Source organism: Entamoeba invadens (assembly GCF_000330505.1).
Source record: "Entamoeba invadens IP1 unplaced genomic scaffold scaff_1105074725313, whole genome shotgun sequence".
Classification (NCBI taxonomy): domain Eukaryota; phylum Evosea; order Mastigamoebida; family Endamoebidae; genus Entamoeba; species Entamoeba invadens.
The window spans coordinates 161,457-179,312 of NW_004440263.1; the positions used below are offsets into that span (position 1 = coordinate 161,457).

The 17,856-nt window shown below is 27.9% G+C and overlaps 3 protein-coding genes across 3 annotated transcripts; all 3 read left to right on the forward strand.

The window, feature by feature from the left end:
- Window positions 1-1,757: 1,757 nt before the first annotated feature.
- Window positions 1,758-2,174, forward strand: EIN_475390 (hypothetical protein; the record flags this gene model as incomplete). Its single annotated transcript, XM_004255580.1, has 1 exon — window positions 1,758-2,174. The coding sequence occupies one exon, from the start codon at window positions 1,758-1,760 to the stop codon at window positions 2,172-2,174; it is 417 nt and encodes a 138-aa protein (XP_004255628.1).
- Window positions 2,175-7,969: 5,795 nt separating this feature from the next.
- On the forward strand, window positions 7,970-8,389 carry EIN_475400 (hypothetical protein; the record flags this gene model as incomplete). The annotated part of the gene is made up of 2 exons (XM_004255581.1): window positions 7,970-8,295; window positions 8,344-8,389. The coding sequence occupies 2 exons, from the start codon at window positions 7,970-7,972 to the stop codon at window positions 8,387-8,389; spliced, it is 372 nt and encodes a 123-aa protein (XP_004255629.1).
- Window positions 8,390-8,580: 191 nt separating this feature from the next.
- On the forward strand, window positions 8,581-9,252 carry EIN_475410 (hypothetical protein; the record flags this gene model as incomplete). Its single annotated transcript, XM_004255582.1, has 1 exon — window positions 8,581-9,252. The coding sequence occupies one exon, from the start codon at window positions 8,581-8,583 to the stop codon at window positions 9,250-9,252; it is 672 nt and encodes a 223-aa protein (XP_004255630.1).
- Between the last annotated feature and the right edge of the window lie 8,604 nt (window positions 9,253-17,856).

A 17,856-nucleotide genomic window follows, 5' to 3' on the forward strand; every position in this document is an offset into this window, starting at 1 on the left:
ATTAATGTTTTCAATAACATTTAAATTATTATTTGCATCACAAACAATTGAAAACAGTTTAATAGTCAAACTATTTATCATCGTTTTCAATAAAGTAGACAACAAACATTTCTTAGCCAAATTCTTATTTTTTTTTAATTTTTTAGATCAATTTGAGTTGAAGCTCTTATATTAAAAATGACTATTACATAACTTATTATCAATTACAACACAGAATCATATTGTATTTGAGCAAACAAATATTTATATTAAAAAAATGATAATATAAATTAATATAGTCTGTAATTATTTGGTATAGTTATAACATAATAATCGATTTGTAAAAAAAATAATAAGACAATCCCACTGTAATTGATGGTACTAAATCTGCTTGATGTTATTTATTTATTTGTATAGTCATGGTAAAAAAGGTTGTTGAGTAAAAATGGTTGTTGATTTAATAAAAGTTCGGTTTATTTTTGTATTTCAAGAAAAGGTACAAATTTCTTCGCATCATTGAAATAATATTGAAAATGTGTTTTTGAGCAAATAAAACTATTTATAACAAAGGAGTGTATTTTTAAAACGAATTGTTTTCTTCTCAATCTCAACATTTTTGTGTGTTGATTTTATAAAATGTATAACATTTTCAATTTTGAATCGAAAAATGTTTTTTTGTAATTCAAAAAACAAGTATAGTTCAATATAGTTAATATAGTTTCCGAAAAAATGAAAGTGCTTTTTTTCACCATGTTCGAAAAATAGAACACAAACAAGGATAATCATAAAAACGATAGTTGACAGTATGACAATTAGTTGTCAATTTTATAACATTAAGAGCTGTTTATTGAACATTATAGATATTACATTATACATAATCATTGTTGTTTATCAAAAAAAGAAAATGAAAGTGCTTTTTTTCACCCCCTTTCATTTTTTGAGTAAAATAAGAAATGAAATTGAAAAATTATATTTTTGTTAAATTTGAGTACTCCTCTTTATTACAAACAACATTTGTATTGAAGCAAACTATACACAATCATGAGTATCAAAGTTGTGGTCACACAATCGTTTTTTTAATTTATTTTCTTGATAACATGAAAAATAAAAACAAAGAGTCGATTGTTACATAAAGAAACGGGAAATCACCCAAATTTCATAAAAATATATTGCGATTAGATGTCAAATTATTGGGGAATAATAAAGACAATTTTTCGAAACACTTCAAATTATAATTATTAATAAAATTAACCATTAATTATAATAAAATTAACAAATACAGCTGGTTTCAGAACTCAATAATCATGTCCAAACCACAGCGAAAACCCGCTTCAAAAAAATTGGATTTGAGAGTGTTGCGCAACAGTACAAAATCGGGTCGTGGCTGTGATTTTTTGGATTTCTGTGAAACCCATGCAACAGAAATCATGGAATGTCTAACACTCCAACAACAAATGTAATTGTTGAGAAGTGAAAAATGGCTTGAAAAGGTTTCAATTGAAACGAAAGCCAAAGTGTTGGGTGTCTCACCCTCGACGGCCCGCCTCAACAACTTGTATGACGATGTCGAAGGGAAGTCTGGAAGAAAACGAGAAATTAATCAATCGAGAATGCCGTTGTTGTTGGAAACAATTTGAGAAAGACAAAACACCACCAAACCAATCACCATTAAAGAGATGGTAAATGTTGTAGAAGGAGTTGTTGGGAAGAAAGTATCAAAAAGAACCATCGCAAACAGTTTGAGGAGGGAGGGTTTAATTAAGAAGATTGCAAAACCAATGGATAATGAGAGAGCTGAGCTGAGTAAAGATGAGTTAAGAAGTTATGAAACTAGAGCTGTTGATTTGTTGAACAATGACAAACAATATGCCGGCGAAAGAGTTGTCCACTTGAATGGAGTTAAACCCTCCCTCCTTATCAACATGGACGAAAGTGATTATTGTCCATTTGTGGACTCAAAAAGGAGCAACTTTTATGTTGACGACAACTATGACTACACCAACTCTTACTCTGTTGATCGCTCTCAAAAACGCATAACACTGATTGCAGGAATATTTACCAACAACACCACACTGAAACCAATGATCATACTATCAAACTTGACAATGAAAAATGAAATCAACAGATACACTGACAGAGATGAAATTGCATATCAACGCAAATCTTTCATTACGGAAGACATATACATGTTGTGACTTGAAAGATGTCTTAAACCAGAACTGGAATTAAGAAGAAAAAATTGCCCACAAGAATGGGCGGTTTTAATACAAGACAACTGTGTTGGCCACATTAAAGATGGTGCTAGAAAGTGGCTGTTCGAAAATAAAGTGGCTTTATTATTATTGTGCCCACACAGCAGCCACTTGTCTCAACCACTGGACGTCGTGATATTTGGCGTTCAAAAGGGTTGTTTTTTATGAAAGAACTCAATGAAATGATCTCAAAATTCAAAGCTGGTGTAAGTCTTGTTACTATTGTTACATTTCTTTTAGTTATTGACTGATAGAGAGCAATGGGTTCTTCGGTAGTTTCTCGGCTTGTTGGTATAAAGTACCCCGTTGGTGTTATGTCTCAAAAGGATGATGTTGAAGATGAAGTCAAGAAGGCTACAAAAAGAAGAAAATGGAAATTTTAGAACTCAAGGATCAAGATGGTGCAATAGATGGTGCTAAGTTGGAAGAGTTGTCTGTTTGTATGGTCACAAAAAGAGTCGTTGAAATCATCCAATCGTTCAAAATTGCCTGCGTAAACAACAACACCTCAGCCTTTCACATATGTAGTTACGTAAAAAAGCCAATTGGAAAAGAAAAGGAGGGTATGATGTCAGAATTTTCTACTGTAGGGAGTATGCCTTCAGAATACGAGAGTTTTTGGGCGAACAGGTTTGCGTAGTTCCTGTTGCCTTTCCTGGAAGAAGAAGCAACTTAAACATTGATAAAAACGAAGGCACTTCAAAATGATTGAAAATTCATGTTATGTATGATTTATTTTTTGAATATTTCCTGATAATTTCAATTTAAGTTGGGCTGATCTGTAAGATTAATTAAAGTACACAAGTTCAAAAAGAATTCAAAATGAAATTTATTTTTATTCTTCAATCATTGATTATAATATTTAAGTTTAAAATAATAAAAATATGGTTTTAAAAACGTCTTTTTGATACAATTGCCAAATTATGACATCTTGTAAACTTTAAGTTTTTTACAGATCAACTCTGATTTTTACACATTTAACACATCAATGGAACTGATATTTCTATTATTTACTCGCGTTTAAGTAACAACTGTATTTTCCTCAATTATTCTTACATCGACAATCTTTTTTCACGACTGCTTATTATTGTTTGTTTGTTTTTCTTTATTCAATGTGTTTATCTATAGCTTTATTTGCTTTAGTTGAACCAATACTGGTTGTCAAAAAGGTAGAATTGTGGAGTTTGTTTACGTTTTGTTAATACAGAAGGTGTTGACCGTATAGGTTTAGCGTTTCTTTTGATGATTGGCTTTTTACTTGTTTAAAGCATAAAATACTCTTGCCATTGACTAGAGCATTCATCTAATTGAAACTTTTATCATTTTTTTGTTATTGTTTTTTGTTGTTATTTATAAATGAGAAGAAATCTTCTTTCACTTCATTTTCTATTTATTTTTTCGTTTTGATTTGAATAATATGTTCTTTTTCGTTCTGTTTGAAGGGAAAACAACTTCAATTAAAGGAACACCATAAGTGTAACTTTTATTGAAATGTAAAAATAAACCGAACCTTTATTCAATCAACAACCATTTTTACTCAACAACCTTTTTTACCATGACTATAATTGATATTTACAACATTGATGTAAAATGAAACGCTGTGTAAAGAAATCTGCATAAAATAATCTGTGTAATATATTTAAAAAATACATTTAATTGTTGAATGTTTATTACACCCTTTGTCGATTATTCGATAAATTATATTACATATTTGAAATTTGTCATCGCCGTAACATATTCTTGGACTTTGATAATAAGGAAATGTGGTGAGATTGTGTTTAATTTTATCAATAAATTGGTTAATTTTAGTTGTGTTGTGTTCTCCATTATTTCCACTTTCTTCAGAATGTGTTGTGTTTGCTATTGGGTTAACAACGTTAGCTCGCCTCGCGCTTAAATTTCGTTCCCAACATTTCGAGGCAAGTGAAGTCAAATATGATATTGTTATTTTTAAAAGTGTTTCTCAATGTTTTGTACTGGTATTTTTATTAAAGATGTTACAACTTGCTGTCATTTTGGATGCGTAACCGTTTTTCCAATGAACTTAACTGTTTTTACCTGCAAGTATTAAGCTGTCGCCAAGCATTACTTGCACGTTATTTTGTCATCTTGATTAAACAAGAAATCAAAGTACTGTTGATGAAAGAACTTTTTATATTCGCTTCGATAGTTGTTGTATCCAAAAATAATAATGAGATTTTTTGAATGAAACCATAAAGTCCTGGTAAATAATAATTGAAATTTATGTGCTGATGATGCTCTTGTTATCATAATAAAATAACACAGTCGTTGGCAATGTTGTTTTTGGAATTTATAAAAACGCTATTTTGGATGCTCCAATGTTTTAGACACATTAAAGTAATTAGATAGTTACAGTGTTTCCAAAATTATTACTTCTTGCATTGAAAATGTTTATGTTTTGAATTTGTGGTCTGCATTTTTACATATAATGATAAATGCTATAGTCATTTTAATTGCATTTTTTTGATATATATTGACAAATAAAACTTTAAACATTTCATTGTTTACGACATTAATATGTTAAAGACATTTATTTGTGTTGTATTAAAAACTTAACAGTTGAATAATAAGTTTAACTTTTTACAACTAATCGGCTCTTTTATTTTTTTTAATTGAATTGAAATACTATAAAAGTGTATTAAAATCTGACTTAAATTTCAAAATAACATAACATAGTTATTATATCTGTTTATTATTTTATTAAATATTTATCATCATATCATTAATTTAAACAATAAAACTTGTTGCCTGAAGAAAATGGTATAAAATTTAGCCAACGTATGAAATTCAATGTAAAAAAAATAAAATGCAAGTATTTTTTTCTTTATTTTTGAAAACAATAATTTAACATTTTTGTGGCTGTCTTTTATTTATTTGTAAATCTGGTTGGTTACAAAGACAGGCGACACAACTTCTCGAATATGAGATCAATTATGTATTAGGATCTTGGTAATAAGTTGCCAAAATCAAGCTATATTATTTTTTATGTAAATTTACAAACATATCTTGAAAAAAAAACAGAACTAAAGAGTACAAGACATGACCAAATTTTTAATTTAACAATTCGAGGACTGAAAAATTTTTATTTTTTTATTTTTTTTCAGAAAAAAATTTCAAAAAATAATTTCACTTTTCCAAAAAAATGAAAATAATGGCGACTTTTCATGAACAATTTAGAATGATTTTTGACTTATTTGATAAAACAGTTCAACTTAAATTCAAACTTTTGAATTATTTATAAAACATTTCATCATTCATAAACTCAAATTAATTGGTTTTTGTTAAAGATTCGTCCTTCAATCAATAAAATATATAATTTAACAAATTAATATCAGTAATAAAAATAATACGAAAATAAACTGTTTTTATAAACAAATAAAAATGTTAATTAAAATTGATTAAATAATATTATCAGATATTCAAGTTTTTCAAAAAACAAAATAAAAAACACTTAAAACAAGTGCAACAATTTGGGTTCAATATAACCAATAAGATTGGTCCAAACCAAAATAAAATAAGAACATGACAAAAATATTGTTGTTGAAATAAAAAATGGATTCCACTCAAACTAAAAATACTTAGAGAACCAAATAACAACATAATATTACGATATAAACCCATTACTTACTATTAATTTTGTTTGTTATTCATCCAACACAACAATAACAATATATAATTATCTTATATGGTAAAACAACGCTATAAAACACCAATTTAAGTCAAGAAAAATAGCGGTTTTGGATACATTATACAATGCGTGACAAAAGAATAATAAATTGTATAGTAATTTTAATTATAAATAAACTATAATTAATCAACTTGTGAATAATAAAAATGATAATTGAATTATTATATATTTTATGATTTATTTTAACAATAATAATTTAAAGTAAACCAAATAAACACCAATATGAATATAATTATATTAAGCCAAGCAAGAACAGCTTTGATTTTGCCAATTCATTTCTCATCTGCAAATTTCTCCTTCTCATGTCTGTCGTTAATGCCTGGGTACATTAAATTCAATCATAGGAGACGATTCTTAATATAACTAGTTTCTGATATCGACATCGCACCTTGTGATTGAGTTGTAAGTGTCTCGTGGATACCTGATGCTTCCATGCCAATAATGATGGCTAGTGGTGTGCTTCTGGACATCTGAATCTCTCGTTCCAATGGTGATGACTTCACCATTTGATAGTTAATGTGATTTCTTAAATTCTGATGATGGGGAAGCCTTCTGCATTTCTCTGTTGATGTCAAGAGCAATGTAGTAAACACTAATCTGTGTTTGTAGTTCACAAAATAATTAGTTTATGTTTTTTATTTTTATTTATAAACATGGAAAACAAGTCTTTTGTTTTTAATTTATTACTATGAATGGAACACAATTACGTGTACTTTCAGGAAATAACGATAAAAACACAAGAAAAAAATAAGATAATTTGCAACAATTTGTCTTGGATTATTATGTTGGTTTGTAGTGTTTTTTGAACTTTAAATTCGATTGTAATCCATCTCTAATTATTCGACTCTTTTTAATTCTTCTTGTTTTTTTTGTCAAGTATGTTTCTGTTTTTCGATAATAATTTTTATTTTTATATACAACACCATTATATTATCATTTATTTAAATAAATATATTATTTAAATAATTATTGTTAGTAGAAGAAAAATATAATCAATACTAAACACAATCAGTTTAAAAAACCAATTTTCTTAAAACTTTTATCAGTTGTGTTGTTGTATTTATAAAAAATAATAAAATCGTTTACTAATAAGTTTCTATTATAATTATTATATTAAAGTAGTTGTGTATATATTAAAAATACGACAAAAAAGTTGTTTTGTTTATTTTGTTTTAATTTTGAAATTTGAATCATATTTATTTTTTGATAGATTTCAAAAAGTAGCAATAGTATATTTTTACAATAATTTATTACTTATTGTAAATTAATGTATATTAATTTGGATTCAAGACAACGAAAAATACATTTATCCATCGAACGTTTGAAAATAATTCCACTCAATGAAACATAAAAACAAGCTAATAATCCAATTTTAAATTAGTTTCACTAATAAATATAATCAATAATAACAATGAAAATTAGTTATATTTTGTATTATTTTAAAATAAATATAATCTAAAGTATAAATTAAAATTATAATGTTTTTTTATTAATTTAAATTATTTTTATATAATTCAATAATATTTAAAATTTTTATTCACTTATCGTTTTTATTAGTATAATTATTATTTATTATATATATGTAAATCAATGTAATATTATAATATGTTAAATTAAAACAATAAATTTCTATCGCAAACATTTTTATCGAATTAAAAAAACATAAACCTTATGCGAGAAGACGAGATTGTTGGCACATTTAAATGGAAGAAAGAAGGAGAAGCACCAAAAAGCTCATGACACGTTAAAGCTTCGCCTGATCCGACTTACTCGTTTGATCCCAAAGGAAGTAATTTAACTGAAGTTGAGTGTTTTAGGTTGTTTTTTGTGAAGAGATAACAAATAACCTTTTGTTGTTTTCAAATAAAAAAATAGCCAAAGAACATAAGACTGGTGATAACAAACTTTCTAAAACGAGCATCCTGAGGTACCTAGGAATTCTTCTCTACATGGGAGCTCACCATGATGTCATTAATCCCGTGGAAGAGCTTTGGTCAATCGACCACGGAAATCTATTTATAGAAATAGCATGCCACGTGACATGTTTAAATTCATTTCTTCACACATCGAAACTTACGATGTGGGCCAGCCAGATGATGTTTGTGATGATGCATCAGACACTTCAGATGATGGGGATGTCGAAGAGAAAGAGGAAGCTGAAAACGGGCCAGAAGGAGAGTATTTCAACTGCGCGGAATATTCAGATCGAGATTTCAGAGATCTCTCTGAAGAGCAACTCAGGAAAGATGTCAGAATCAAAAGGGGCATCGTTGGTAGTGGAGTTGTTAAAGTCGTCCCTGCAATAACTCCAAATGCACACGACAACTTTTCTAAAATTAGAGTGATTTTAGATAAGTTTATTTCTAACCTTGTCAACCAAACCTAGTACAAACCTAGTAATAGTGTTTCGGTTGACGAACATTTGTGTTCTTATAAAAGGCATATGTAGGCTAAAGTGTTTATTAAGTCTAAGCCTGGACGTTATAATATAAAGTTTTGGGTTTGTTCTATTTTTACCAAATGAGTTTTATTTATGAAGTCAAAAATGACGAATAGTTATTATTGGTTTGACATGTATGATCAAATTTAATAATTTAATTATTTGTTTATTTGAGTTATTTATAGTTTTCTAACTTGTAGATGTGTGCTGACTGTGAGACAGGAATGACTCTAAACCTCCAAATGTACTGTGGTAAGTGTGGTGGTAAGGAGGACAATCAGGGCTTTAGAGTGGTCAGGGACATGGTGCTACCCATGTTATGCCGTGGTAACAAGTTTACCGTTGTGTGTGACAACTTCTTCTGTACGTTAAGGTTGTCACACTACCTTGCTTCATGTGGGTGCCAACTTTTGGGAACCATGAGGATTAATAGGAAAGAACTTCCTGACGAAGCAAAGACCATCAAAGGGAGAACTCCCGATACCACCATCTTTTTCTTGAAAGGAAAGTGTAAGCTCATCTCTTACTTCAACGAGAAAAAGAAGCTGGTATTGGTCTTGTCAACCTGCCACGAAAAGAATGAAATTGAAGTCGTCGAGCAGGATGTGTCCATTGGCAAAGAAAAAATGACAATACACAAACCCCAGCCCATCCTTGATTACAACCACAAAATGGGTGGGGTTGACACTGTGGATCAGATGACCAGGTATTATACATGTAGACGTCGAACAAACAGGTGGAACATCAGGGCTTTATATGATATGATTGATATAGCTGCCTTAAACGCGTATAAAACGTACTCAAATTACCACCCTTGCAAACGAGTGGATTTTTTGAACAATCTTTCTGGTGCTTTAATGAAAATGAAATGATTTTTCTATTTTGTTTGGTTTTTTATAAAGTAGGAACTGTTTATTTCATTCAATACGTGCTTTTTTATTGAACCTCGAAAAAAATTATCGTGAAATAAAATAAAAATAGGGGTCATTATACCATTTTTTTTCTTTTTTACTTATGGATAAGTTTTTAAAAACTTGTGTTATAACAACATCGTGATGTCGTTACTCAACACCATAAACAACCGTTGGTAAAGTATATGCATGAGTATTATGGTGATAATGGTGTTATAATGGTGTTTGTTGATAATTCTATCAAATTGTAAATTTATTATTACAAAACTATAATTTATTAAATATCCATTTTTATAAATAATATTTTTTATTATATAATATAGTTCAAAATATTTTTTATTATTTGTTAAGTTTTTGGCTATTTGTTTTTTGTTTATAATTTCTATTATCCCTTTATTTTTGATTTAAAATATTTGTTTGTTGCCCAAAAATGCATAATTTAAAAATGAATAAACAGTGGCTGCAAAAAAGCATTTGATTACCACATACAATAACATTTATATGAAAATGATAATATCAAATCAATTTTGCCCTTTGTTTTTGTTTGAAAATGATAAAAAAATAAAATAATAAATAATAAATAATATCTTGCTTCTTTGACAGTGGCACGACTTGAAACTCAACGGGTGACCATAAAACCTCATGGTGATCAAAGTTTATACAAACGCGACTATATTGACTGTTTAAGTCATTTTCGAGAATTTTTCTCGATTTTGCGATTTTTGATACTTTTGAAAATGTATTTTAGTTATTTTTTGTTTATTTTACACTTATTTTCTTTAAGATTTTTTTTTCATAGTCGGAACAAACAAAAGTGTCTTTTCGTCTTATCTTATTTCTTTTACAAAAAAATAGCAAAACCCAATTTTTTAAATTATTGTATTTTTCAAAGTTTACAAAAAATCTATTTATTTTTCCTTGTTATTGTTTTTGAGATCAATCGCATATTGAAATTTCAAGACACCTCAAAGTATGTGATTTATTTTTTTCTTTTTTTGTTATTTGATGATGCATTGATTTTGAATATTCCGGACCAGTATGTTTTACGATACAATTTGGTCTTTGTTATATTTTATAATTAATTTTATTATTGTAATTGGTTGTAGACATCTCAATAAATATTTGATCTGACTTTTCCATTGAACTGTGACTTGTTTCTGAAAGGATCAAGCAAAAAAGTGAACCTTTGTTCATCCCAACTTCAACAAAAAATTCACTTTTTTTACTATAATTTATAACATTTTACTATAAAAATTTACTAGAGCCGTCGTTCCAGGGTGTCTAGCTTTTTTGAAAAAATTAAAAAAAGGTCACATTTACATTACAATTGACTAAGATTTTTATTTTTATAAATTTTGATTTTTCCAGTTTTCGAAGGGTTAATCAAAAACATTTGAACCGAACAATTTCTTTTTATAATATAACAAATTGTATTTATTATTTACAAAAATTAGTTTGTTAATTTTTATTTTTTAATGCTATTAATATTTATACACTACTCTTTTTTTTAATATATACTTTTTTAAACACAGTGTATTGAAATGTTATTTTCCATTAAAAAATTAACATGGTTTAAACAATCAAAATTAATTATTTATTATAGGAATACAACAATTATTATCAAATATTGATATGTTACATATTGTATTTTTTAAATCATTAATGTTTAAATAGATCAATTATTAATGTCATTGGTTTGTTTTTGTTTATATTTTTGACTAGTTGATTTTATGTATTATTTTTAAATGTTTATCTCAAAAATAATATAATTATATTAATTATTCTTTAATATCAATGTTTGCAAACGATGAAATTGCTGATGAATATAACATTAACGTTTCTTGTTTTTCTATTGTTTTTAAATTTGTTTAATAAATAATAAAAGTGTTAATTGGCAAAATTCCCCATTTATGGCAACTTTTTTAAATATTTAATAAATTTATAACTTTTTTATTGTTTGTTGTATTATTTATCAATATATATATCTTTGCAATAAAATATATTGATATTTCGGTATTTTTATCATGTTTATTTGGTTCTTTTTAATGCAAAATTTACGATAAATATATTTTAATCATGAACAATTAATGTAAAAAAGGTGCAAGTTCTGAACCTGAACAAGTTTTTTGTAACATTTTTTCAAATGCCATATGTTGTAACGATAATATGCCGAATTTTCCCGTTTATTATCGTTGTTTTAATACAACATAAATGAAATAATAACAGGAAAATAAAAATAAACTTTAAACTTATTCATCATGCAAACAATTCTTTTATTTGAAGCGAGGCGAGAAACCCACACCTGGAAAAAAATCCGCACCCATTTTTTTCTTATTATACTTAAATTATTGTGTTTTTTACTTCCAGAGCATGTAAAAAATAAAAAAGACGGGTTATTATAGTTTCTTTTTCTTTCTTTTTGGTGTTTTTTATTCAAAAATAAAAAATGATTCAAGTTTTATTCAAAATGAACTATCAAAGATCAAAAATGACTCAGATTTTTACGTATTTTTGATGTATTATAACAGTGTTTCAAATTTGTGTTTATTCAAAAAAATATACTATTATATAAACTAGATATATAGTTTATTGATTTAAACTATATTTTTTAACTTGTAATAGTTTATCAAAACCCAATTTTTAAAATAGTTAAAATTTTCACAAGACAAATTCTATAATATAGTAATGTATAGTAAAAATATTCAGAGATTTGTTTTTTTCTATACAAATGTTTATTTTTTGATCAAAAAATTTTCTTTTATATCTATAATACTCACGAGTCAAATTCAATTACGTTTTCGTGAAGATGCTATATTGAAACTCGGTTGTGTGTTTAATATCACCGTTTTTAAATAAGTTTAAAAACAATAAAAAAGTCAAGTTATGTAAAATTTGACACATATCTTTTTTTATTAAGTTGTAAATAAAAACAAAAATTTTGATATGCAAAAATGTACATCAACAGTAATATAATGTATCACTGCGTTATATCATACTGTAACATTATACAAACAAGTTACAGAATGTGTTTTTTATCGTAACAATTATTATTAATTAGATTTAGTGACCACTAAACTGGGTCTGAGTCTTTTCCCTGTTTCTTCGACAACAAATTCTTCAATGTGTTCAGTTTTCTTGTTAATTCCTTTCAAAACCTTGTTGAAAAATTCATAATATCTCACTAAAAGGGTGTTGTCATCCTTTAAAACATTTTCTATTGCTTCGAGAGCAAATTGTAGATCACTTCGACTTTTTGATGGCTTGACTGTCTCATCATCTGAGATAGTTTCGGTTGAATGGACACATTTTGTTGTTTCAAAGAGTTTTTCATTGAAGAGGGTGGCTGGAAGTGGGAAACACCACTTTATAAATTACAGTGTAACCAAGTGAATGCAAGGGTATTTGTTTTATATAAATTGGTCACAGTTGCACGAAGATAAAGTGGTGCCATTAACAATCATTCCCATACCACTTATTGCGTATCTATACTCTGTCATGACTTTGTGTATAATATCCTTCGGTAAAATGTAAAGGGGTGGAAAAAACCGCTTTTGATAATTTAATAGTAAAATGATAATATGATTATAGTTTTTTGTATAGTTTATTTTTTTCCTTTTCCTCGATTTGATTCAAAAAACAATGTTTACAAAAATATCTATTACTTTTTCAAGATGCTGATGTTTGTTATTGAAATTTGTGAATTATTTTTTATGTAAAGTAAAGGCTGGATTTGCCGAATGATAAAATTAGGAGCAAGAAAGATTGACTTCGAAACTGTTCTTTGAAGTCAAAATGACAAAAAAACATCTAATAATTTATCAAAAATAATGAACTTTTTATTAAATATTTTTTTCAATTTTTTGCAGAAATAAATAAACTCAAAAGCACTAACCTGCGAGTGTACCTTTTTTCACACTTCCTTTCACTCCTTTATAATTTTTTCTCATTTTTTTAATCGTCCATTAAACAAATACTCAACAGTCAAATCGATTACCTCTCGAGCAACATAGTTAATACACGGGCCAGCACATGTTTTTAATAAACAACTTTTCAATGTCTCTCAGCAAAGACAGACTGCACCTTTATTCCACACCCCCTCTTGTTGGATTCCTCATTCGCTCAGAAATGCATTTTAAAGCCAAACTGAAAAAACGCACTTTGGACTTACTCACCAACTGAACGTGAGTGCATTCATTACCAGCGGGTTTTCAAGTGCTTGTCAAGCAAGCGACAAATCACTCGTTATTTCGTTGTACTTGCTTTTTTGAAACTTTTTACAAAATAAACGAAGCAATTTTTTAATATTGGTCAATAAAAACAATGTAAGACGGATAATTTTGTGTAAATTATTAGAAGCGGTAAAAGGGCGCTGCACATGTCCGTTATAATTTCTCGTGTTTTTTGCTTTTTTTCACAAAAACCTCAATTATTTGAGGCAAATTGAAACTTTGGTTATAATTGTGTGTAATTTTATCACTAAATGGTAGTAATGTGGGTTTTCTTGCCGTGCAGAGAAACGTTAAAAAGACTGGGAGGATACTGTGGACCATATTAAAGTACGGCAACCATTTCTGTATGGTGAATAAATTCAAGTTTATTGTGTGTTTTTGTATGTTATTCAATACATTTGGTTAAAAAATATTTGTATGCCGAGAAAAAACACACTATTTTTTCACAATTTTAAAAGGCAATATTTGGTTATTGGATAAGTTTTTATAATAAAACAATGAGAATTTGGTTTAGAAAAGACAAAAAATATAAAGCGGTTTTTCGTCACCGTATTATTTATTATTTTAAAACTCGGCAAAATGCCAAAAAACGTTATTTTTCTATACAATAAAACAAGTAAATGGTAGTGAAGCGGTTTTTCCCGTTAGCCAAAATGCTTGCCCAAAAGTGCATTTCAATAAAAATTGTTGAAAACATCATGTAGACCTTGACTGTTATCAACCCAATACGTTATTAAGAAGACATGGTGCCAAAGTGAAAGTTGATGTGTTATTTATTTTAAATGTGTTTTTATACCTTTATTCACTAATTATAAAAATGATAATCAACAACTTTCTTACTATTTGATGGACATTATTGTTCATTTTATTACAGTAAATACATGTAACATTTTGGGATTTAAGCACATACTTTTATAAAGAAGAACAAAATAACTAAAAACATTAATAAATTTATTATAATTTATACAATAACTTGTTTCAAAAATTGATCAAATGGTGGGTCTGAAAAGTAATGAAAACTACTTAACACTTGTATAGTTCAAAAGAGATACACAACGACAACCACGGCTTCGATACTTCGTGTCAAATGAATCAATTCATGATCATTCTATGGGTGTCATGCAATTAAGGTTGACAATAAGAAAAATATAAGTAATCTTTTTTAACTATTTTATAATAGTAAATAAACTATTTTTTAACCAGTTTTTCAAAAATACTATTTTAGTTACATAAATGGTTAAATTATAATAATTAATAGTTTTTAAATATAATAATTTATAAATCTAAATTTATTTATCGCAACATCACTTATTTAAATTAATTTAAAATAGTATTAACAAACAACAAATTTATTAATTAATAACAAAGTTATTTTTCATTTGATAATATACAAGTAAATAATAAAAACAATTCTTTAACTTTACTAACAATAAAAATTAAAAAAGTCTTTTATCGCAACAAAACAAAGTAACTTTAAAATTTTTAGATTAAAAAACACTTGTTAAATTTTGAAATAAAAATAATAATTAATCAATAAAATTTAACAATAATATAAAAAACAATATCAATAGCCTATAAAATTAACTCTTTTATAAACCTTTTTAAACAATGTCCCAACCTTCTTCCAAGCCCCCCTCAATTAAAGAAAGAATATAAAAAAGGTTCCGAAAAACATGAAAGTTTGACAATGATTGGTCCGAAAATTCCTGTTAATCAAAGGGCTGAACAATACCTAATTAATTGCCCTATTATTTTCAAAGCTTTCCAAGACCTTGAGATAAAAATAAAAAAACTCTTTTCCCATTTTTAGAAAGCAAGCGCGGTTTTCATTAAACGATCTTTCTAATGTACCAATTAATGAGTTTAAAGGAACTAAAAAATCAATTAGAGTAGCACTTGAGTGTTTTTTCGGGACTTTTAAGGAATCGGGTGTAAATTCCCAAATTCAAAAATACAAAAAGAAGACAAAAATGGAAAAATTTCGGAAAAGGGAAGAAAACGACTTCTTTCAGACGAAGAAGTTCTAAAAATAGCAGAAGAAATGAAAGAAACCAAAAAAGCAAAACCAGAAGAAATTGGACTTTTCATGTTTGAAAATTTCGGCAAAACAACGGGAACAAGGCAATTAAATAAAGTCCTTAAATTAATCCCAGGAATTGAAACAAAAAAGGCCCAAGTTATGGAAACAAAACGAGCAGAGGTATCACAAACTACCATCCTGCAGTATTACTCAGAATTAAAAAGAAAATTGGATGGATGCAGATTTGAGCTTGTTTTTAACTTAGATGAAGTTGGATTCGATGAATGGGTTGATTCAAGAACCCGAGTTGTCTACGTGTCAGTCGAATCAGGGGAACAAGTTTTTAATGAAGTCGACAGAGATGGTTCTAGAACGAGTCTTTTGTGTTGTGGTTGTCTAGATGGGACAAAAATGATACCCCTTGTTGTTACCAAAAGACTCACCATCGAAGACAACCTAATTGTGGAACTCAAGAGTCGTACTATTATTAGATACCAAAAATCAGGTGTTCTAAATACGGAATTATACACCTTGTGGCTCAAACAAGTGTTTTTCCCGAATATTAAGGAAAAAAGAACCCGAATGGGTGTGAGAGTTGATACGAAGGCGTATCTAATTATTGCCGGCTTTTTGGGCCATTTCAGTGATGAAATTGAAGCATTATTTCGGGAAATAGTGTTGAGATTATAAAGGAAGTCCCCCACAGTTCCCATTTATGTCAGCATATGGATCTGGGAATTTTCGGGAAACAAAAAACTTTCCTTGTGGACAAAAACAATTTGATGTTACACAAAATTTCATTAAGTGAAAAAGAAAATGAAAAGTGTGACGAAAAGGTCCAAAGAAACGGGAAAATTCTCAAAATGAACTCACCCGAGTTCAAAAATGCATTGAAAAAATTTGCAAAGCTCTCAGAGGAAGACAAAATTAGGCAGCTTGTTTACTCATGGGAAGTAGTGTTTGATGGCGACACGATGACCAGCGCCTTCAAACAGGCTGGTATAATTTATGTGGTTCAACACCCATCAAAAGAAGAGTTGGAAAACATGGTGTCAACCCTAACTTCAACAATGTAGACCTTCTTAAAAGTGTTGCAAAAGTTTACATGTTCTATGCCAGAGAGGTTTGCTTTTTTCTTGGTAAGGATCCAAAAAGAAAAGAAACCCAAACTGTTAGAATCTCCATTGAAAATTATACCGATAAAAAGCATAGGCTCGGTGTTGAAAAACTAATGAAAATCGAAAAAGATGAAAAGAACAAAATTTCAAATGAAAAGAAACCTCGAAAAGAAAAAAATAACTTGGTTTTATTATTTTTTATTTTTTTAATTAAATTTTCTATTTATTATTAACGCGTTTTATCGCAATAAAAATCTGTAAAATAATTATTTTTAAAGTTCTAATAACCAAAAATGGGAAAGGGTATAAAAGAGAACTTTTAAAATGTAAATAACAAAATATAACGTTTAATGCGAAGTTAAACAGTTTTTGTTTGTTTATTAGACAGCAACACAATGAAGAAAATGATGTTAAAGTGATAAATTTAAAGTGACGACAAAGAAAAAGCCGACAAAAAAGAAGCCGAAATTCATTCTTGTTTTATTTATTTATTATAATTATCAAACTTAATGTTTATTTTTTTATTTGAAAAAGAATGTATTTTGGTTAAATGTCTTTATTATGTTGGTAATCTCTCGTTTTCTTTCAAATAAATTCTGTAATAACTCAACTATTAACCGTAATATAAATAGACTATAACTGCCTTCTTCTAAACATTTCGAAAAAATGCTCAGGCCAAATAAAAATGATGTTTTTTCTTTTTGTTTAAATAAAAAAATATAATCAAATAACATTTAGAAAACATTTTACCATTATTCACCAAAAATTATCAAAAGCAGTTTTTTCCTGAAGCGGTTTTTCCACCCCTTTATTTGTATTGTTTATTGTTATTCTGAGTCAAACACTGATGGTTCAGGTTGATTGATGTTGTTTTCACTTAAGTGTTTATCATCATATAATTTAAACAAATACGGTTTTTGTTTAATAAAAGGAACTTTAGAAAAAAATATTCATATCTTTTTGTGTATACAATTGATGGGTCACTTGGATGTGATATTTTTGTATTGTTGAGTTTGTATCAACTATTGTAAAATACTTGAGAAAAATTCCAATTCTCGTTAACTCGGGCTTACATTTTGTTGGTGATATTCGTTAAAGTTTGTACTGTGGTATCTTTCGCCGCTTCTAAGTATCCAGCAATTATGCTGTAAACAGAATGAAAAGTCAACTTTTTTAAAATTAACTCGGATTTATGAAT